We start from the raw sequence: 17,912 nt of genomic DNA on the forward strand, positions 1-17,912 counted from the left end.
CTGGGGCGGTTCCAGCTTATGTATGATCCAGAATCCCTGCAGTACACTACGTCCCAGGATTACCAACCCACTCTCCGCTCCCAGGACACTTCAGCCACATACCCAGCTGCACACCTTCGCACAGGTCTCTCCCCCAGATATGCTGCAAGCTCCCCACCCACCCTAAGCACCGTCCCTTCTTCACAGCCTTCCCCAACCTTCTCTCTGGCTTCCCAGACCCACCTCCAAGTGGGCGTGGCCTCAGCACGGAGCCATTGGTACTTTTGCAGCTCATCCCTGGTAATCACTCTCTAAACGGTGCAGCAGTAATTTGGGAATCTTCCCTCCTGCTCAACATGAGCTGAGCATCCAGGGTGTGTCAGGTACTGTGCTGGATGCCTGGGACACAAAAATGAATCAAATCAGGAGTGCGGCCCTCAGCTGGCTTACAGTCTAGTGCATGTGACACTGAAGTAGGCGCCCAGGTGAGGGAAGAACCTGCTAAGCAGGGAAATTGGAAAGAGATGATGGTATTTACGCTGGTCTTAAGACGTGTTCACTGGGCAAAAAATGGAGAGTAGGTAAGAAGATTACATGCACGGGTGCTCGGCGGGGGTGGGGAAAGGCATTCAGCGCTTATTGAAGGAGTCAAGCAAAGGCCCCTGGGGGAATGACACCGCGTGGCCCCCCCTGCCCCATGGCTATATTTACTGAGCACCTAAGTGATTTCCATCTCTCACAGGGACCCTGTAAGACAGGAGTCCTCATCGTCACTCTATAGATATGAAAACTGAGACCCCCTCCAAAGCCTAAGGCTCCAAAATTATGGAGTGACAGAGCTTGGCCTGGGGTCCAGGTAATACAGGGAATTCACCCGCAGGTAGCGACCTGTACAGCAAACTGCTGGCTGCCTTCCTTGAAGCCTGGTGTTGTGGGAGGTGGGGTACTCTGGGCACCCTTCAAAACCGAGCAGGCTTGATCATGTGCACCGGGCAGGATGGAGAAGGCAGCAGCTGAAGCCCTGCTCCAGACCGGTCCTGGCATCAGCAGGGACCTGGATGGGCCCCCACACCTGGATTAGTCATCTGGGGGGGCAGGGGTTGGTCTTAGTGGCCCCCATAAGGGCCCTTCTTCCTAATTTATAGAGGACAACCTGGAAAGGGCCACAAGGAAGTCCCCTCAGGCCAAGTCAGGCCCATGAAAGTGCCCCCAGGCGCAAAGCACTACTCTGGACTCTGGTTTTCCAGGACAAAGCACCTCATTATCAATGGAGTTCTTTTCCCCTTTTTCTTTGACTATTTTCTCAACGTCTCCCTTTGTAGTTCAGGCTTCTTCTGTATTACCTGTATCACCTGTATCGGGTACACCTTTGTTTGTTTTTTTCCCTCCTGGCTGAGACTGTTACATCTCGCTATTGTGCTTCGTTTCCACAGAAAACCATCTAAGTTGAAAATCCACACTGCACAACAGGGTCTATTAGATACGCACCTTTATTTGTGGATAGAGAAAGCAAGCACTCTCTCATCTTCAGCTCTGCACCTAAAGATTAGGCCGTCTGCATTTGGTCATTGAGAGTGACGGCAGAAAGTCTGCAGTCAGAAGCAACTTAATTTAAGGAAGGCCCTAATCTAAAGCCCTGCTAATCAAAGAGTGGCAAGAGTGGACTTCGAACCAGTAGCACCTGCTGTACCAGGCCGCTTATCACAAATGCAGAATCTCAGGCCCCACCACCGACCACTTGGATCAAAATCTGCCTTTTAACAAGATCCTGGTGACTCGAATGCACATTCAAGTGAGAGCAGCACAGGACTAGAGCTATGGGGAATTTGCTTTCATTGCCATTTGGGGTCTACACATGGCCTTTTTTTTTTTTCCTTATTAAAGAAAATCTCTGCTCAGTGAACTACGATGTCCCTCACCAAACCCTGCTCAAACCATTTCTTCCTAGAAAGATTCTGAAATGGGCAGTGTTCTTCCAGAAACCACACTTTCAGCCTGAAGGCCTTCACGGGGAACCAAGGCTGATGGCCGCTGGCCTTTCAGCAGCAAAGGAGCCGCTCCGAACGACAGGCAGCCCTTCCCCCACCCGCTCTGCTCCAAGGTTCTGGATCTTTTCACCCGGTGTGACCGCTCTGGGAAGGTGAGGACGAAAGAGGCACTTTACAAACCGCACAGGTGGCCGAGTGATGGGAGACCCAGAGGACTGTGTTCAGCTGGCCCCAGGAGGGTGTCCGTGAACACCAGGGGGCAGAACCAAGAAGAACACTGCCTCCACGGCGCCACCGAGCCCAGCCCTCACATGCCCAACAACAGCAGTGAAAACACTGTGTGCACCTGGTTCACCGAGCTGTCACCCACATGGGAGACGTGACCCTGGAGGACGTCAAACCACGCACACCAGCCAGAAGTCAGAGGCAAGAGAAGAAATGAGGGGAGGAGACAAGGTCCTGCCCATCGGGTGCCACCAGCCTGTGCACCACAGCTGGTGTCCAGAGCCGCGGCCTCACAGAGGCATACAACACAAGAGTACCAAAAAAGTTACCCCTTGCTAAGACCAAACAAATACCAGGTCCCCCACGCAAAGCCCGAGTTTCCTCACCAATTGTGACAGATGCTCCTCACTACACACACCTCCCCTCCCACTCCAGGCTTCTGGCAGGTGTCTCAGGGGCACACCTGAGTCACTCATCACCCTGCTCAAGCCCTCCCCTCCTTGTGCTAATTTTTCACTTTCTACATCTTCACCTTTGAATTCTCTCAACAGCAATATTCCAAAACACCGCAATGGGTTACTGATACCAACTGACTCTTGTTTTTCAACCAATTATCATTTCTTTACAAATTAACAGTTTTTCCGCTCCAAATATCTGTCCTTTGAACACGTCCACAGCAGCAAGCTCTCAACAAAAACTGGGAGTGGACGGGAACCACGGACAGACGAGCAGCACAGGCAGGCAGGCGCTTAAGCTCTGAAATTCAGGCAACAACTCCATCTGCTTTCCTTCACCACCAGCACCAAAAGCCAGCCCCCTCCCCCAGAACCAGGCTACAGAGCAGCCGCCTACGGAGACGGCGGCTATCAATTTCATTTCCAATGACTTCCACCTCCTAGAAGAGCACAAGGCTTTCTTCGGCGGTAAATCAGACCCAGAGAAGCAGAACAATCTTCCAGAAACACACCTGCAGGGAAACCTCTGCAGCCCCTCCGGCCCCACAGCCAGGCTCAGACTTGCCTGAACACACACGCACCTCCCAAGGAAGGAGAAAGTTAACTTTCAAAGGAAGCCGGCCTTCGGCCAGTCTGGCCACCTCTCCACACCCTTCAGGTTCTCAGAAGTGGTTCTGCAGCTCTTACCCCAAGGCAGAGGCTGACACCAGACTGAGCGCTGGGGCATGGACCAGGGCCCCGGGGCCCCAAACACTCCCCTTCTTTCTCCCCGGGAAGGAGCCAGGCTTCCCTATCTTTCCTTCGGGAAAGCCAGGCTGGGCGGCTGGTGTGAAGTTCCACACCCAGCGTGGGTGTGTGGCTCTAAGTGGATCCACGGAGTACGGAACCCCAGGGCTTCTGGAGAAGGGGGTCTTGGGCCCAGACATGGGGACCCTCGGGCTCTCAGGACTCCTGAAGCCAAGGCGGATGGGGTTGGGGGAGGGGCGCGAAGCTGTCCTGCCAGCCGGCTCCCTCCCTGCTGGGTGTCCCGGGCCCTCGGTCGCAGCGGGGTCACTCACCGCCCGTGAGCTGCGCGGGGCCGAAGCACAGCGCCAGCTGAAACCACAGGATCACGGCCAGGAGTCTCTGGGGGGACTGAGGCTGCTGCGGCGGCGGCGGCTGCTCTAGAAATCCATCTCCATTGCTCGGGTTCATTCCATGATACATCTTTCATCCACAGAGGGCATCCAGCTCGCCAGAGTCTGCGACCAGGAGCGGAACACCACGATAGCCCGCCGCCCGCCCCGGGCCCCGCGCCTCGGCTTCCCGGGGCCCCATCCCCTCCTCCCCCGCGCGGCCCCCGCCCCCTTTCTCACCGCGCGGTCCCCCGCGCGGGGCACCGCAAGGAGCAGCGCCCGGAGAGGCTGCGCGTGCGGGCGGTGGAGGAGGGGCGCGGGGCAGGGGGCAGCGCACAGGAGCCGGGCGCCGTCCCCGGATTCGGCGCTGCCACGGCGGCAGGAAAGTCGGGCAGCCTTCCGGCGGCTGGGGCCGAGCAGACACTTTTCCCCGGGCCTACACATGTGGCAGCGGCTCCCCCGCGCTACTTCTCTGGTTTTCGCTGGCATCCGGATGGGTCCTACTGCCCCGGTCCCCAATGAGCTTTCTATGCGCTGTCAAAAAAAAAAAAAAAAAAAAAAAATCCCTCCCTCGGGGAGCAGAAGCAGGCACCAGTGTCTCTGCCCGGCCTGCGCGCGCCTCCCCGGCAAGGAGAGCCCCTTCCGGGAGCTCGGTCTTACCTGTGGGTCTCATGCATGCAGCTCCCTTCCCTCCTCCGCCTCCTCCCCCCGCCTGGCTAACCCGCATCTGTGCGCGACCTCTGCTGCCGCCGCGGCGCGAGCGAGCGAGCGAGACGGAAGCCTCGGCGGCGGCGGCGGCGGCGGCTCCGGCTGCCCCCGCCCGCGCGCTCCCTCCCCAGGCTCCCCAGGGCGGGCGGGTGCCGAGTTGGGGGGGGGGGGACACCGAAGCCCAGCCGCGCGCTCCCGAGGAGGCTCCGCGCGCCCGCTACCTGTGCTCGCGAGCGCGCGGCGGCCGCGCGGAGAGCGGGGAGGGGGCGGGGACGAGACGCGGAGAGTGCGCGCGCGCGCGCAGGCGGGTGGGCACGCGCCTCCGCGGACCGAGCCGGCCCTGCGAACCGGGATGGGGGTCGGCAGGGGGCGGGAGGGGGAAGGGGCCTGCCGCCGCCGCCGCCGCGACCAATGGGAAGCCGGCGCGCCTGCACCTGTCGGGGCGCGAGGCGCCCGGCCGCCCCTCTCTCGCACGCACAGGCCGGCGGCTGCCTCCGGTGCGCGGGAGAGCGCCCCCTGCCCCGCCTGCGCGCGAGCCCCGGGGCCCACCTCGGCCTGTACACCGCCTCCGGTATCCGCGGCGCGGCGCGGGAGAGCGCTTCGCCTGACACTGCTGCTGTGGCGGGGCCTCTTCGCCCGCGGCTAGGATGTGCAGCCAGCCGGTCTCAACCCTGGAACCGCACCACCAACGCGGGCAACTTGTGCGGGGACAGACCGGGGGTTGCCAGCTGCTGAAATACCTTCCTTGCTCGCCTTAGCCGACCCCCAGCCTTAGCTAAGGCTCTGCGCGTCCCCTTGGAACGCAGAGGACAACCTAGCGCGGCTGAGCCTCTCCCCTCCCCCGCACCGCTGGCCTTTTCGCCAGCTGCAGACGTTGTTAGCGAGGACACCCAGGCCTGTCTCGGGCTTGTCCCGGCCCCTCTGAGCCTCGGCTTGGGGCGCGCTCCCCTGGGCGGGTGTAGGGGCCAGTACTGGGATCCAGCGCAGGAGGAGAAGGAGAGGCCTCTGCAGCGGCGGATCGCCACCCCAGGGGTCGGGTGCTTGCCCCCCTCCCCGTCCAAAGCAGCCGTGAAAAGAGCTCAGCCTGCAGCCCCGCAGCCCTCGCCCGCCGCCGGCCCTGGCCTCCCGCCGTCCTCCCTCTGCGGCTAGGCTCCCGGGACCACGTTCCAGCCGCGGTGATGAAGAGGTGTGAGCTAATAAGGTGGTGCCGGCAGGCAGCACTTCAGAACCGGTGGCACTCCATTATTCTGTAGCAATTTGTGGATATGAAAACCATGTTTCTGATACAGCTACCGAATCATCCTTGCTTCTATCGACTCCCAAAATCTCACATGCTGATGGGAGTAGGGAAATTACAGCTTTTACCGCGTCGACTCTTACAGGGAGTAATTTTAACAAATCCTTGCAGGATAGATTAGCCTTTAGAAGATAAATCAAGCTCAGCACTTTTTTCCAATGTGTAAAATTGAGATGGCAGCTTTGTGCAGAGTAAGTTTAGTATTTTGACTCCCAAAGCTCATGCTTTATGGGGGGAGAGGGCTCCAAAATCTTAGAGGCCCTTCCGCATCTGCAAATCCCTAGGACTGTTCTCCACAGTTTGGATGCACTGTTTTTTTCCTCAATAAATTTCCCAATTCCTTTTTTTTTTTTTTTTTTTTTGACAGGCAGAGTGGATAGTGAGAGAGAGAGTCTGAGAGTCTTCCTTTTGCCGTTGGTTCACCCTCCAGTGGCTGCCACGGCTGGCGCGCTGCGGCCTGCGCACCGCACTGATCCGATGGCAGGAGCCAGGTGCTTCTCCTGGTCTCCCATGGGGTGCAGGGCCCAAGCACTTGGGCCATCCTCCACTGCACTCCCGGGCCACAGCAGAGAGCTGGCCTGGAAGAGGGGCAACCGGGACAGAATCCGGCGCCCTCACCGGGACTAGAACCTGGGGTGCTGGTGCTGCTAGGCGGAGGATTAGCCTATTGAGTAACGGCGCTGGCCCCAATTCCTTCTAATTGCTCATGGATCCACAATGCTCGGCAGTATTTGTTGACCATATATATGCTTTGACAATCATAAGAGACACACTTAAGTACCCTGGGATCTGTTCTTCAGCCAGAATGCAATGCGTTCATCCAGAAAACAGGTCTGCAAAGGAAATCCAAGTTCATTGGGTCCAAATGCAGGGTCTGGGCTGGGGTCCTCCCTCTGACGTTTCTTAAACGTGGTCATCCAAGGCTGTCGGACACTTCCTGAGGAATCTTGTTCCACCTGCCAACAGTCCTCCTGGAAAAGATGTCCTGAGTGGACCAGAGTCCACCTCCCTGAAACCTTTACCATCCACTACTGGCTCTCCCTTTGGGCTCCACACAGCTGAAACGAAAGTCCCTCCCAGAGACAGCGTATCAAGCCCTGGGGAGGGCTGCACCTTGGCTTCCTGCCCAAGCCAGCATGGAGATAGTTGGTCATTACAGCATCCATTCTCTGGGGTAAACACAGCACTCCCTCCAGTGTGACAATTCCCAGACTCCTGTCTCTGGATGAGACCCGGCTTTCCAATGACCGTCCACCCCCAGCAAGGTTTGCTTCTATTTTCAGTCTCTGTTCCTAGCCAGGACAGGGTGGCTTAAACCATACTTTTTTTTTTTTTTTTTTCACAGTTCTGGAGGCCGGAAGTCCAAAATCAAGCAGTTGGCAAGGTTGACTCCCTCTGAAGTCCCTGTCCTTGGCTCACAGATGACCCTCTTCCCTGCCGTGTCTCCACAAGACCTTTCCTCTGTGTGTGGGTCTGAATCTCCTCTTTTTGAAAGGACACTAATAAGGCTGGATTAGGGACTTTTCTAATGGCCCCATATTAATTAACTTCACTGCCTCTTTAAAGGCTCTGTCCCCAAAGATAGTCCCCTTCTCACGTCCTGGAGGTTAGGACTTGAACACACATTTGGGAGGTAGGGACACACAGTTCAGCGCATAGCATCTCACTACTAAAATAAAGAGCCAGTGTTAGACGCCTCCTACAGGTGAGGCTGGGGCAGGCAAAGGAGGGCAATCCATTCACTCAAAAGCACGTGGCTGTGAATGGAAGACAGCTTGTCCCTATCCTAATAGCTTTTGCACTATTCCACAGCCATTCCTCTGACCACCTTCTACCTCCAGGAGTCTACAAAATGAGTCACCTTGGACATATTTAGAGATGTATTTTTCTCAAGAAGAGGAAGGGGTGAGAGTACTGGGATGCAAGAAATCGCTTAGCTAACTCCCCACAGAGAGGAAAAACTTACTCTGTGTCTCCTCCCCTCTCATATAGGAGTCAACTCCAAAACCATTACCAACGGGGAGAGGTGCCAGAGCACAAAACAACCTCACAGATCTCTGCATCCCAGGACCCTTCTGGAAACACTGGAGGCTCCACCCCTCCTCTGACTCCACCCCCTCTGCAAGAAGCTCCCCCCACCCTTCTCTGCCCAGCCGCTCTCCTCTCCCTTTTCCCTCCTTGCTGGAGGATTAATTTTCAAAATTTACTAAAGCTCTTTCTTCATGGCACAGACCATGATTTCACTGTAAGTGGCCCATACCAGTTCATTCCATTCGGATTGATGGAGCATCCACTATGAACTGGAGACTTCTCCGGGTGCTGAGGGTGCAGCATGAGCAAAGACAAAAGTCCCTGCCCTCCAGGAAGCTCCATTCTAATTCAGGAAGACAGGTGATAAATACAGGAAGGAAAACCTTTCCTATGTTAGATGGTAAGTGCTTGGCAGAATCATCAATTAGACAGGGGCAGAGGCTATGAGTGTAGGCTACATTGTAGCAAAGTTTTCCAAACACACATCTAAGGATTTAAATAGACGTCTGCTGGGGTCTCATGGACTGCCTTGCCATTCCAGACCATGTGACATCTCTGTTCCAGAGTCATTCAGGGGCCCAGGTCTCCACCATCTCCCCACTACGCCATCCCCCAAGGCAGTCTTCTCACTTGTGCGGTGGCGATGGGTCACTGGCATGTCTGGGGTCTAGTCCAAGGGAAAGTGGTTCAAAAAGGAAGCCTAAGGCCAGTGATTTCCTTTGTGGGTGGAGGGTGGAGGGTGGAGGGGAGGAACCATACATTTGGCACAACAGTTAAGATGCCACTTGGAGCACCTGCATCCCATCTTGGAGTGCCTGGGTTCCAAAGGACTCCTGTTTCCTGCCAATGAACAGCCTGAAGGCAGCAGGTGATGTCTCAAGTTAGTACTCAAGTCTCTGCCAGCCACTTGGGAGACCCGGATGAGAGTTCCTGGCTCCTGGCTTTGGCCTGGCCCAGCACCAGCTGTTGTGGGCACCTGGAGAGTAAACCAGTGGACTGAAAAATCTCTGTCAATCTCTATCTCCCTGCCTTTAAAAAAAAATCCTTTCAGCTAAGTGAGGCAGGAGATACAGAGATTACTTGTCTCATACAGTGTTTGTGAGAACCTAGTCATATGGCTATTCCTAGCTGCAAAGGAAGCTGGGAAATATAGTCTTTACTGGGCAGCCAGGAAACCAGATGGAAGAAGAGAGTGGATTTAGTGGGCAGGGGAAGGTAGCAATCTATCACACTTTCTGTGGACAGACAGGTGGCCCTCACTGAGATGCTGACATTTCAGTAGAAACCCGGGGTGAAGGAGTGAGCCATGCAGCTTCCAAGGGCAAAGCCTCTCCGGTCAAAGAAGATGCAGATGCCAATCCCTGAGGCAGAAGCATGCCCACTGCAGACAGGAAGCAGCAAGGACGTGATGGAGGCAGGGGTGCGGGGATGGGGACAACCTTGAGGGCTGAGGCCGGAGGGTCACCCGGCCAACGTGGGCCTTAAGGGTCTTGGCTGTTTGCCAACTCTTACTGAGTGTCAGAAGGGAAACCACCGGAGGTTTGTAAGCAGAGAAGGGTGTGATGGGACTTGAACAGGAAATGACAGAAAGGATTTATGTCCAGCATCACATCAGCCACACTTCTGCACTGTGTACCCTGCCACCTTTGCTCCCCTCTTCTTGACCACTTCTTACCTCCTGTGCCGCTGAGGCCCCCAGGGTGCCGGCTTTGATGCACACTGCATCACCTTCCTTCCAAACCCTCACATCTCACACCCAACATCACCTCCCAGCCCCACCCACACCCCCCACACACCTTCTCATTCATCCCTCCAAGGTCAGTGCGGTGCAGGCTGGCCCACTGCATAGAGGCATTGAGCTGCTCTGAATAGCTGGTGACCACAGAGCAATCAGGCAAAGCAACCAAGAACTACTTTTCTGAATTAACATTCAGGGGTGATTTACAAACAATAGACATCGATTTGGCTTATGGTTCTGGGAGCTGGGAAATCCAAGATCAAGGGTGCCTGAGCTGAGGGCCTTCTTGTGGCATCACACACAGAGACCACACATGGGAGAGAGCAGGAAGGGCAAGGACAGCCGACACTCATGCTTTGATCAGGAACCCACTCTGGAGATACAAAGCCATCCCAGGACAATGGCACTAATCCCTTCGTAAGAGGCTGAACACCTCCTCTTAAGCCCCACCTCCCAAAACTGTTGCGTTGGGGATTAAGTTCCCAACATCTGATCCTTGGGGAACACATTCCCTGATGTGGAAAACCACTGACTGAAGCCAGTGGACCCTCCTGCACATCCAGGAAAACACACAACCACCACAAAACATTTAATGAGGCTCACATTGCGCTGGATGCTGTGTTGGAGTGCACAACTAGAATTTGCTTCTTAAAGACTTATTTATTTATTTGAAAGTCAGTGTTATACAGAGAGAGGGAGAGGGAGAGAGAGAGGAGAGAGAGAATGAATCTTCCACCTACTAGTTCACTCCCCGAGTGGCCACAAAGTCCAGGACTGGGCCAGGGTGAAGCCAGGAGCTGGAAGCTTGGATGGCAGAGGCCCAAGCACCTGAGCCATCCTCTACTGCTTTTCCCAGGCTGCTAGCAGGGAGCTGGATCAGAAGTGGAGCAGCCGGGCCACAAACTGGGGCCCAGATGAGATGCTGGCCTCACAGGCACAGCTTCAAGCACTACACCACAGTGCCAGCCTCAAATAGAATTTTCAAAGCATCTGCCTCTGCCCTATAGGGAACTGCACACTCAGCAAGGAGACATGCTTCAGGGGCTGGGTGTAGAACACACAGAGGAGCTCACCCAGTCACACCTGCATCCATTATTCCATCCACTCACCATGCACTTAGTCAGTACCTGGCATGTTTCAGTAATGGTACTAGGTGTGGAGGATATAAAACTAAATAAGGGCCCAGCACTGTGGTGTAACAGGTAAAGCCACCACCTGCAGTGCTGGTATCCCAAATGGGTGCTGGTTCGAGTCCTGGCTGCTCCACTTCTGATCCAGCTCTCTGCTATGACCTGGTAAAGCAGTAAAGGATGGCCCAAGTCCTTGGGCCCTTGCACCCGCATGGGAGACTCAGAAGAAGCTCCTGGCTCCTGGCTTCAGATTGGCCCAGCTCCAGCTGTTGCAGCCATCTGGGGAGAAAACCAGCAGATGGAAGACCTCTCTTTCTCTCTCTCTCTGCCTCTGCCTCTGCCTCTCTGCAATTCTGTCTTTGAGAGAGAGAGAGAGAGAGAAGGAGGGAGAGAGGGAGGGAGGGAGGGAGGAAGGAAGGACAAATCTTTTTTTTTTTTTTTTAAACTGAACAAGATCTGATCTTGGTCTTCAACAAACTTATGGTCTAGAGGAAGAATTGAAAATAAACCTGAATCACAGAGCCACGCAATAAGTGCTAAGATTGGAAAGCACATAGGACGGAGTACCTAGACAAATGTCCTGGAGGTGATGTCCTATGTTGTCCAAGTAGAAGTGTGTGCATGTATGCGAGTGCCCGTGCATGTGTGTGGAAGGATGAGTGTTAGTAAGGGGAGTAAAGGGGAAAGGAGATGCCAGGAGTCTCCTAGGCAGAGGGAATGCCCTGTGCACAGACCAAGGGGAAATGGCTAGGCACAGAGCCCAAGGAGAGACTTTAGAATGCCAGTAGGGGAGGGCTGGTGCCCCCGGCAAAAGTGGGTAAAGCCACTGCCTGCAGTGCTGGCATCCCATATGGGCACCGGTTCGAGTCCCTGTTGCTCCACTTCCAATCCAGCTCTCTGCTATGGCCTGGAAAGCAGTGGAAGATGGCCCAAGTCCTTGGGCCCTTCAGCCCACATGGGAGACCTGGAAGAAGCTTCTGGTTCCTGTCCTTGGATCAGACCAGCTCTGGCAATTGTGGCCATTTGGGGAGTGAACCAGTGGATGGAAGACCTTGCCTACTCCTCTCAGTAACTCTTCCTTTAAATAAATAAATCCTTTAAAAAAAAGAATGCAAGTGGGGGAACAGCAAGAGGGAACTCCTGAGAAGCACTGGGGGGCCAACAGCAAGAAGAGCTTAAGAAGCCCTGCAGGGCAGTGTGGCTGTGCCTGATGACAAAGGGAGGAGACTGGGGATGTAAGGGGAGGCAGTAGAGAGAGCGCCAGGAAGGGACCACTCGCCAGTCACCCAGAGCATCACTAACTGGAGAACACTAATTAAAACAAGAGACCCCCCCAGCCGGCGCCGTGGCTCACTAAGCTAATCCTCCACCTTGCGGCGCCAGCACTCTGGGCTCTAGTCCCGGTCGGGGCGCCAGATTCTGTCCCGGTTGCCCCTCTTCCAGGCCAGCTCTCTGCTGTGGCCCAGGAGTGCAGTGGAGGATGGCCCAAGTGCTTGGGCCCTGCACCCCATGGGAGACCAGGATAAGTACCTGGCTCCTGCCATCGGATCAGCGTGGTGTGCCGGCCGCGGCGGCCATTGGAGGGTGAACCAACAGCAAAAGGAAGACCTTTCTCTCTGCTTTCTCTCTCTCACTGTCCACTCTGCCTGTAAAAAAAAAAAAAAACAAAAAAAACAAAAAAAAAACAAAAAAAAAAAAAACAAGAGACCCCCGTCTTCACCACAAATGCAGGTTTGATAAGGGCAAGGGTTTGATGAGGCAGAGAAAAGGGATCCCTGAACTCTGCGGGAAGCAGTAGGTGCCACTATTTGCTATGTAGCAACCGTGTCTTTTTCGTATTCTGACGCTCTCACATCCAGGGCCCTGCTCCCCTGGGCCAGCCACTTCCCAGACAGTAAGTCAGAGCCCACATCCCTACCACTTCCTCTGTGCGGCCCCACATCCAGGGCCATTGTTCTACCCTGGTCACCCCAGGGTCAGGAGTCACACAACTGGGGACAGCCCCTGTGCCACAGGGCCAGCTGAAATTGTTCTAAGCAGCCAATCATAAGCCTGCTTACCCTGCCTCATCTGCTCCTTCCCAGGAAGCCACAGTGAAAGCTCTGGCCCACCCCCAACCCTCCACCCCATCCCTCCTGACCGAGGCCCTGGGGCCTGCATGGTGTGTCAGGCCTCTGGTATTTAGGGATCTGTGAGTATAAGCAATTTGTTCCTCCATGACAGTCGTTTCTACGTCTCAGTGCCTAACTATACCTGATCGAAGCAAACCCCAGCTTCTCCTAAAACAGACGACCAACACAGTGGAGGAGAAATTCACCCTGGGATTGCATTGCTCAGAAACCCTAGGGGACTCAGCTCAGACACTTCATCCACTAAACGAAGGTGATGCCAGGAATGAGGACGTACAACTCCCCAGGGGATTAAGTGGGATTATGCCTGGGAGCACCCACAGAGTCCTCTGCACATAGTAAGTGCTCAGGAAAGTGGGTCAAAGATGCACACTGCAGGTGTTTGTGTGATTGGAAACAACTTGAGTAACAGCATGACTGACCGAGCTGCACTACAGTCACAGTAAGAAACACCATGTAGCCGTTAGGAATCGACTAGAGGCCCATGCAGAAGCATGGAGAGCTCTATGAAATACTGTTGCAGTGTCAAAGAGACAGACTATGGGAAAAACCACACAGTAAGATAGGACTTACAGGAAAAATGCCATAGATTCTCCATGAATTTATGTGAGCACCCAAGAAGGAGGTCTGGAGTGATCCCCAGCGTAGGGGTATACCCGGGGTGCTGGGAAGCCATGGGCTCATTTGGGAGGAGTGGACTAAGTGCTTTAGTCTTTAGTCTCTGATTGTTACTTTATTATTACTTTTATGGTGAGAGACTCTTGTGGAACTCAAACTTAATTTGAAGTGCACAGGAAAAGCTGGGAAGGTAAAAAAGATAAACATAGGGGAGGAGGAGGTAGGAAGGAGCCCAGAGCTTGAGGCCCGATGGGTTTTGAGAATACCACGTGCAGTGCGGTGTGTCTTTGCAAACAGAGATGGGGAGCCCTTCCGCTGCCAGCTCCTCCTCCGATGGGAGGAGCCCGGGGCAGACTGGCTGCTCACACGCGTTTCCCACTGTGCTAAATATCAACCTGGAGCTTGCCTCCAGAGACCCCCTCCCCTCAGGGCTCGGGAGGGTAGCTCCCCTTGTCTCCCTCTGGAAGCGTCCCCAGCCCACACGATGTTCTTAGCAGTGGTTGGCTGTTTTCCTGTAATAATCAGGGTGGGTGAAACTACTCTAACAAATAAGCCCAAACACGTAACGGGTCCAACACAGCAGAAGTTTCTTTTTCTGTCACAGGACGATACAGATCGGGCAGGGATGGAGGACGAGTGAGGCTGGCGACAGCAGTCACGCAGGGCCGCAAGCAGGAGCCAGCTGTGTCCTCCTCAGCACATGGCTTCCAGGCATCTCTGCTCTTCACCATTTTGGCCAGTTTATAAGATTTAAAGATGGTGGAACACATCACAATGACACTTGTATAGATGAAATGTACAATATTCATTCCTTATAGCTCCCAGTAAGAAGACAGTTGGGCAGAGGTGTCTGGGGACAGGGTAATGACAAGTTTGAGCGGTAGGGGGGAGCTTATGTATGGTAGGGGTTAGCCCGGTGCGCATTGGCTAATTTGAACACTTTCAGAGGGCTTTAGGGTGCAAGGGTTTCCCCCAGGAGCCTGGCACCTGGCTCTGGGGTGACCTGGGCAGGTGTATAGAGCCCCCAAGGGGAGCTGTTTCGTCTTGTGGGCTTAGTGGGCTGTTCAAGAAGGGGAACTGCTCAGCTCTGCCAGGGCCTAAAACGAGGTCAGGACAGCACTTACATTTTTTTGTTTATTTGTTTTTACATGGGCCAGGTCTGAAAGTGGCCCACATCCGGTCTGTCTACCTTCCATCAACCAGAATGAAGTCATTCATGGGTCTTGCATAGATGCAAAGGGAGCTGGGAAGTGTAGTCCCAGGGACAACTTCCTGTGGCAGAAGGGAAGCTCGGATTTCAATAGGCAATTAGTAGGCTCCACGGGCAGGTTGAATTAATCTGAACTTGTTCATTTGTTGGTTTTTCTTTCCCAACAGTCGGCGTATCTGTTCTACCTGCTTGCCTGGTAAGTTCCTTCAGGGCAAGGACCACGATGTTCCTTTGTTTTTCTTTATCCAACAATTAATTCTGCATCCAGTAGGGGTCTTACTAAATGAGTTTCTCATTAGAACCAGCCTCAAGTAGTTTCCACATGCAAAGACAGCTGCCACTTCAGAGCCTGGCATAGCTTTCTGATACTTAGAATATAATTCCAGTTAGCTAAAGTTAGATCACCACAGGGGACGAAAGAACACCAACAGGAACACTCTCTGGCCTTTAGCTCTTTTATTTAATTCTGAGTTTGGTAAATATTTATCCAATTAAAGTTATTTTTCAGTAACTTTAAGCATTGGCCTCTGTATAGCAATATTAGGTTCTTGGATTAAATCAAACAAGTGTTGCTAATGAGCTGGTTTGACATTGTCGCTACATACAGTCAAATTTTCCATTTCAGTTGACTACCAGATAAAGGCACACCAATGCTTTCAGAAACACTTTCAGCAGTTAATTACATTAAAAATGCTATTTTCCTGACCTTTTTCTTTTGTCTCATCTGCCATCAACTTGCCTTCTTAAATTTTCTTGGCTTCTTAAAGACTCTTACCTTTAAAACCACTGTCAGCTTGGCATGAGCATTTTCTTCTGGAAGGCTAATGTGTAATGACACCGGGGGAACGGGTGAGCAGAAAACACACCTCAGCTATAAAATCACTTACAACATTCACCCAGCACTTATCGAGTGCCTCAAATATGCCAAATGCTATGTAAACCCATAAAATTGCAACCAGACATCACATAGGCCTTCATGAAACTCACATTTTAAACCAAGCCTATATTTTTCATACATGCAGTTTTTAAAATTCAGTCACCCATTCATTCAACAAATATGTACTGAGTTGTACTATATGCGAGGTATTTCTGTGGGTACTAGAAATACAGAATTGAAAAAAATAAAAATCCCTGTCTCCCCAGAGTTCATTTTCAAGTAGAGAGCTGGGTAATAACTTCTCCCCACTCCACACTCTTCTCCCCCAGGAGCGACTTGTTTTTCTTGTGAAGTTCCCTGATATTTTAGAATCATTCATCTGACAATTGCTTCTTTATACCAGGAATATCTAAATTGACAAAGAGTAAGGACTAGGTCCTAATCTTTGCACCCACCACTATCCCTAGGGCCAGGGTTAATAATTCTTGGGTGGACTCAATGAATGAGTGACTGTGTCTCTTCACAGAAGCTCACCAATGTTGCTAATGCTGGTGAAGACTCACAGAGGCTGAAAATACTTCTTTCTTTTCTGTTATCTGAAGTCATAGATCAGCCAGAGGCCCAACAGGGCTGTGTCCACATCCCTGCCCTGGACTAGCATGGAAGGATACAGAAGGAAACTATACGTACACCATAGATTGCATCACTAGTCAAGTTTGCAATGGGCTTTCTATCAAGGTTTTCATTATCAAGGGCAGATATTAATCCTATGAGGTCACAACAGTATGAGAAAGATATTGACATCTTCACTATCTCCCATGCTTGGAAGGCCATGGACAACCCAAAGAAGTGTGTGTTTAGGGGCAAGTTGGGGTGGTTGTTGGGAATACAGGGAGAATGTCTTGTTGGGGCAACCCTAAGGAGTTTTAACTGTGTTCAAAAGATGGTGGGAACCATCAAAGGATTTGGGGTGGGGAAGTATCATGATCAGTTGTATTAGGTGCTAGTCTTTTGGGAAGAAAGAAGGTCAGGATGGATGAGGCACTGGGGGAGGAAAAGGGCAAGACAACAGGAAAGCTATTCCAACAGGACAGGTAGGAGGTAACAAAGATGCAAACAAGACCAATGGCAGTGGCCATGGTGGTGGCGGCGGTCGGGGGCAGCTCTGAAGAGGGAGTTTCAGACCTCAGACCTCAGCATGTGTGTTCTGGTGGGGAGGAGGTGAGAGGAGAGAATGCAACAATGACATCAGGATTTAGAGTCTAGGAGACTAAGCTACAAACTGCTAAGAAAAATGAGGAACTCAGGGGCTGGCGTTATGGCATAATGGGTTAAGCTGCTGCTTGCAGTGCCAGCATCCCATATCAGTGCCAGTATGAGCCACGGCTGCTCTACTTCCAATCCAGCTCCCTGCTAATGCACCTGGGAAAGCAGCAGAGGGTGGCCCAAGTGCTTGGGCCCCTGCACCCATGTGGGAGACCCAGATGAAACCCCTGGCTCCTGGCTCCAGCCTGGCCCAGCCCTGGCCATTGCAGCCATTTGGGCAGTGAACCAGAGGATGGAAGGTCCCTCTCTCTCTCTCGTTCTGCATCCCTACCTCTCAAGTAAATAAAGTAAATAGAAGAAGAAGAGGAAGAGGAGGAGGAGGAGGAAGAAAAACAGAGAGCACAAGTGAGAAAGAGGGTGGCTGTGAATTCAACATTGAACATGGTGAGTTCAAGGTGCTGGAGGGAAAAGTATACGGAGACACACCCAGCAGGCAGCTGGAAATTTGGGCTCAGGATCTTTGCAGAAGGCTTGGAGTGAGAGAAGTGGGCCCACAGGTGGCTGCAAGACTGTCTCAGAGCCACGGAATAGGTACACTTGTGAGGGAGCGTATGGCAGGAAGAGAAGAGGCCCTGGACAGAAGTCTTGGAAATTGCACTGGAGGGGAAGGAAGCAACAGAGGGAGTAAGGAGGGAGGAGGGAGTACAGTGGGTGAAGAAGAAGAGATCCGTGGTTCCAAACCACACAGTGAAAGAATAACCCAGAGGCCTTAATGCAGATTCCTAGGCCTTTCCCCTCGAGAAACAGACTCAGTAGGTTCCAAGTAGCTTCTAGGAACATTGAATTTGGGGTGGCTACTGTGGTGCAGCAGGTTAAGCTGCCTCTCGGGACACCTGTGTCTCATATCAGATTGGGAGTCCTGGCTACTCCATTTCCAATCCAGCTCCCTGCCGACATGCACGGGAAGCAGCAGGTGATGGCTCAAGTGGTTGGGTTCCTGCCACCCACACAGGGGACACAGATGGAGCTCCTGGCTCCCAGCTTCAGCCTGGCCCAGCTCTGACTGCTGTTGTGGCGACTGGGGAGTGAACCAGTGAACAGAGATGAATCAATCTCTCTCTCTCTCTCTCTCTCTCTCTCTCTCTC

General features: G+C 53.2%; 1 protein-coding gene across 12 annotated transcripts in view; it reads right to left on the reverse strand.

Annotated features, from left to right (window-relative positions):
* Positions 1 to 17,912, reverse strand: part of SUSD4 (sushi domain containing 4) — a 153,281-nt gene that overhangs the window by 125,555 nt on the left and 9,814 nt on the right. For 5 of the 12 annotated variants that reach the window (XM_070055361.1, XM_070055363.1, XM_070055362.1 and 2 more), the window contains one exon: positions 3,706 to 3,888. The exons of 2 other annotated variants lie outside the window; for them this stretch is intronic. In XM_070055361.1, the coding sequence (XP_069911462.1) occupies positions 3,706 to 3,853 (148 nt within the window). In that variant the 5' untranslated portion in view covers positions 3,854 to 3,888. Of the gene's footprint in view, positions 1 to 222; positions 379 to 3,705; positions 3,889 to 4,002; positions 4,297 to 4,422; positions 4,626 to 4,691; positions 4,802 to 17,912 lie in introns of those variants that run through there. 5 more of the 12 variants (XM_070055364.1, XM_070055367.1, XM_070055360.1 and 2 more) reach the window with 5 other exon arrangements.

The sequence above is a fragment of the Oryctolagus cuniculus genome, chromosome 13 (assembly GCF_964237555.1).
Source record: "Oryctolagus cuniculus chromosome 13, mOryCun1.1, whole genome shotgun sequence".
NCBI lineage: Eukaryota > Metazoa > Chordata > Mammalia > Lagomorpha > Leporidae > Oryctolagus > Oryctolagus cuniculus.